Source organism: Merops nubicus, unplaced genomic scaffold (genome assembly GCF_000691845.1).
Source record: "Merops nubicus isolate BGI_N331 unplaced genomic scaffold, ASM69184v1 scaffold6326, whole genome shotgun sequence".
Taxonomy (NCBI): domain Eukaryota; kingdom Metazoa; phylum Chordata; class Aves; order Coraciiformes; family Meropidae; genus Merops; species Merops nubicus.
The window spans coordinates 78,711-83,072 of NW_008612828.1; the positions used below are offsets into that span (position 1 = coordinate 78,711).

General features: G+C 40.8%; 1 protein-coding gene across 1 annotated transcript in view; it reads right to left on the minus strand.

Moving 5' to 3' along the window:
- Window positions 1–674: 674 nt before the first annotated feature.
- The window catches only part of LOC103774272, a 24,333-nt gene continuing 20,645 nt past the window's right edge, over window positions 675–4,362 (minus strand). The window contains exons 14-17 of the mRNA XM_008941664.1: window positions 3,075–3,130; window positions 2,349–2,433; window positions 1,846–1,876; window positions 675–747 (exon numbers count right to left, since the gene is read on the minus strand). Of these exons, the coding sequence (XP_008939912.1) occupies window positions 675–747; window positions 1,846–1,876; window positions 2,349–2,433; window positions 3,075–3,130 (245 nt within the window). The remainder of the gene's footprint in view (window positions 748–1,845; window positions 1,877–2,348; window positions 2,434–3,074; window positions 3,131–4,362) is intronic.

A 4,362-nucleotide genomic window follows, 5' to 3' on the forward strand; every position in this document is an offset into this window, starting at 1 on the left:
TCTGGAGAGCTGAGAGAGCACATCAGTCATTTCAACAGCCAAGGAATAACTAACTGGTGTTCAAATGCCTTAGGACGTGGCATAAAAAATACATTTGCTAGCAGTAAATTACAAAGTTTATTAACATAGTCTCCAAGGGTCACTCAAACATGCTGAATCACAGGCAGCATTGGTACCCCTGAAGTAATATGCATTTTTGATTTATACTTCCAGCATTCTTGTGGCTTAATTTTTGTCTTGATTATATAAAAGCAATAAGAACTTTATTCACCATTTTTTTTTTTCTTTGTTCTTTTTGGCAGTTTGAGGTTAGCAGCATTTTATGTTAATTCTTCTTTCGTTCCTCACAGTGTAAGTGGTATTCAAGGAAGAGCATTAGTAAAAAACAGAGAAAAATAAATTCAATTCTGTAACACAGTATTAGTAAGAAGGCAGAACCCAGAAACACCTATGAATAGTGCATAAAGCACCTTCACAGAAAAAAAATTCTTTAAGCAATGTGTTTTAATGGTGACATGGCAAAATTTGCACAACGATTTTAAATTTTCATAGTTGAAGCTTTGGCCTTTGGTTTACACCCTTTGGTATTTTGAGGGCTTGCAAGCATCTCTCAATGCAGCATGAAGCAGGTCCTTTTCATTTGCCATGGTATCTACAGGTGTTGTAGGAGCTCTTCACAGGGAATGAATACTGTTTTCTCCTTCAGTGCCACTGAAAACTGTTTCAAGGTCTTCCACTGGTCCAACACTGTAGTAAGAAGCACAGATCACTATGGATGGGGCAAAAGCACATTGATGCTGCAGAGCATCCTTTCTTATTTCTAACATTGGCCAATTCCCATTGAAACAGAGGCTAGAAGCTACTGAGTCCACTGACTTCAGTGGTGCAATGCCTGATTTTTACACCAGAGAATTATTTACCTTGCTTGTATTCTTCTAATGGTTAGGAAAAGGTTCTTCAGATCTTATACTGACAGCTGTAGGGTAACCACCATGAGATTCAGAAAAAACCTTCCTCCTTGACCCCCAGACCTTATCTCCTAGTTGGGGTATGCAGTGGGTGACCATCTGCCATTGAAAGTTATTGGTCTTTGGCAAAGGGACAATACTTCACTGGACTACCCTGTGGCTTGTCTAAAGAAAATCCTTTGTTTAAGATAAGCCAGAAGAAATGAATTTATCAGTTACACCTGCACAGGGTGACTCATCATACTTCCATATGTCATATCTGCCTCAAAACAAGCACCTCAGTAATCACCTCAGATACTTCAGTGTGACTCAGGGAGTGTGTGAGAGGCTCCAGAGGCTCTGTGAGAGCTGCAAGATTTATCTAGAGGTGGAAAGCTTGGTTTGCCACACTGCTGTGGTATACTCTTTACAGGGCCTATTCTTTGAGTATTGACCTGAATTGCCACTCCATGAAGGACCTCCATAAACCCTTGATCCTTTTCTGAGCAATCATTTTGCAGTTTGATCACCATAACCATTTATCTCTTAATTTCTTTAAAATAACCTAAGTGAGGTCATGCCCTGGTATTTGATCAAAGAATAAAGCACATTAGGTACTTCCTTAAGCTGAGGTCACTACATAAACAGTAAGTTGCAGTTGCTGAACTTCTGCTGTGCTCTGGAAGGCTGTTTGTTGCTACTTAGAAGCAGTATCCAGGAACGACTCTTTGATTTTCTGGAGTGAAGTTATCTGAAGCTTGCTTATAATTCAACTTTGGTGGCGAGTGGTCAACACCACAAGCCAATACTACACCCACGACAATCAGTGGTTAATACCTTCCTGCCTCTCAGAAAAATTACTTTGGAATTTTTAATAGGAAATTACAAACTGAATTACCTTCTCATTATAACCTTCTTTGTGTGTTTACCTAGAAATAAAATAATATTAATGTCACAATGGCAAAAAGAAATCTATAATTTTAATGAATAGATCGAATGAGTTCAGAAGAAAAGAGAGCAAGTTGCAAGATTTCTATGGGCTAAGCAGGAAAGAAAGGATCTCATTCTAGTTTGAGTTATATCAATGCCTCTCAGGAGCAATTCTACGAAACTACTGGACCACTACTATAAAGCAAGATCCAACAAGATGAGCCAGACCTGCAACAAGTGAGTGAATAGGTTCTTTGCACCGACTTCCTCCTGCTGCATCCCCACCAATTCATGCTCCCTGGCCTCCTCGTGGTGACGCAGTTCTGGAGTAAGGACAGGATGGCAACCCCCATAAAATGAACACAGTGCTGTCACAGGGGTGTGGCAGATTTACCAGAAGATTAACCAGAGATACAGAAGCACATCTGCACTAGGACAGCATTAATCAATTATGTGCTTAGGAATACTTACGTTTCCAACACAACAATGAAAGCATCAATATGATAGCAATGGACACCACTAGGATAGAGGCAATGAGAGAGGCATGGACGGGCAACTGCAAGGGAGGAAAGAAAAACTGAAAAGGCTTTAGAAGCATCTTTACTTCAGACCTATTCATGCAGGAGTGGGTTGCCCTAGTGGTTAAGAGCTCTGAAATACCTGCATTGGGCTGGAGTATGCAATGCTTTTCTGAGCTTGTCTGTAAAAGGCATGGAGGAGACACATCAGGCTGACCATGAATTCGTGAACAACACGAATTGCCTGTTAAGTGTTTAATAGATCTTCTTCTGGAGCATTTGAGCCTAGATTCATCCCACTTAACATGAACTTCTTAATAACGCCTAAAGTTGGAACTTGGTCATCCTCTTCCTTCTCTTAGAGACAGAGAAGTGCAACAGCACTCCTGAGTTGCCTTTTGCCTGGTCACACCTCAAGGATGCTATCCCTGCCTCTCCGACAGGGGTGCCGAGTGGGATGTGGTTTTTCTGACATGTCTGAGCCAGATGAGATGGTCATGGGCTTTGGCTCTGTCCACTGAAAGATGAATAGATGTGGTTCCTGAGCTTCTAAACCAAAGTTCAAGCTATTGTTTGCAAACACTGTCCCTTTAGTATAAAAACACTGAAAACCACTAGCATGTCCTGCAGTTCTCCTGGCTTCTATCTAAATATTCTTGAAACTTAGAGGAATTTTTACCTTATCTCCATTATCATCATGTTTCTCAGCGTTGCATTCTGAACTTACTGAAATCCCTGAAAATAAAAAGAGATTGAAATTATGACTGTAACAGTCACCTGAAGGAAGGACGGCCACGGTGTTTGTCACTGCTTAAGTAGAGGAGTAATGAGCTCTCAAGGAATGAGAAGGGCAAAAGTTGGCGCTGAGCAGGAGAAATAGAGTGCCTTGCAAGCAAAAGGGAATAATCTGTTTCTGCCACAAATGGTATATCAGATGGTCATTGAGAAGTGTCAGTCTTCACTACGGAGAGAAGAGGCTTCCCAGGGAAAGCCCATGAAGCAAGACAATAGAAACTTGTCTGCTGTAGAGGAATTTTCACTTCCGTAAGCATGACACAATGTCATAGAGAACAAAGATAGTAAACAAGCTACAAGTCTAAGTGGCAGAACTGCCCCGGTTTAATTTTGGTCAGATCTTAGTGGAATTGCAGTTTTTGGAAGCTACATTAGTTCTAAAAAGCACAGGAAACACCTTTAGATTCAGATAACTTAGCACAGATATAATAAAGTTCTATGAAGATAATAGGGTTTGGTTTTGTTTTGTTTTCTGTGTAGGGATATTAAGAATAATTCAGTTCTTGTCTTCTAAGCTTTGGAAATTGGGATGAATTAGAGGAATGATCAAGTCTTGCAGTAAACTTTTCTGTTCTTATCCTCTGATCCCAGTCTCTTAGTTCTGCTAGTAAATTTAGATTCACAAAAAGTTAATCTGGCCTTGGCTCATCATGACCTCATGCTACAATGTACTGAAGTATTTAAGTATTTGGAGCATTTGATCAGCCCCCAGCTGAGCAGAATGTACCAGGGACCAGATGAGTCATTTGTCAAGGCATCCATATGTAACATGCTTGAGGTGCCTGAGACCACAGCCAAGGGAAACTTTATATGCATGAGAAACCCAGAGAGTGTCACATGCTGAGGGGGGTGATCAGATGGTCACAAATAATCCCAACCTAATGTCCCCCAGGTTTCTTGGTTCTGATCAGCTCTCTATGAGAGCTGAGTTGATTTGCCTCCAGGTATCAGACAACATATTTGCATCTTATCAAAGACATAGAGAGAGCACAGGTAGCTCACATGCCTGTAACTGTAGCTACACATTTGCACTGGAATACAAAGAAATTATGGTTAATGAGCACTACAGCTAAACACACACAGGTAATAAAACCCTAGCAAGTGTGAAAGTCCCAGGGATATATGAACATTGCATTTTGCCGTAGACCTGTTTTATGACACCCCTCTTTCCC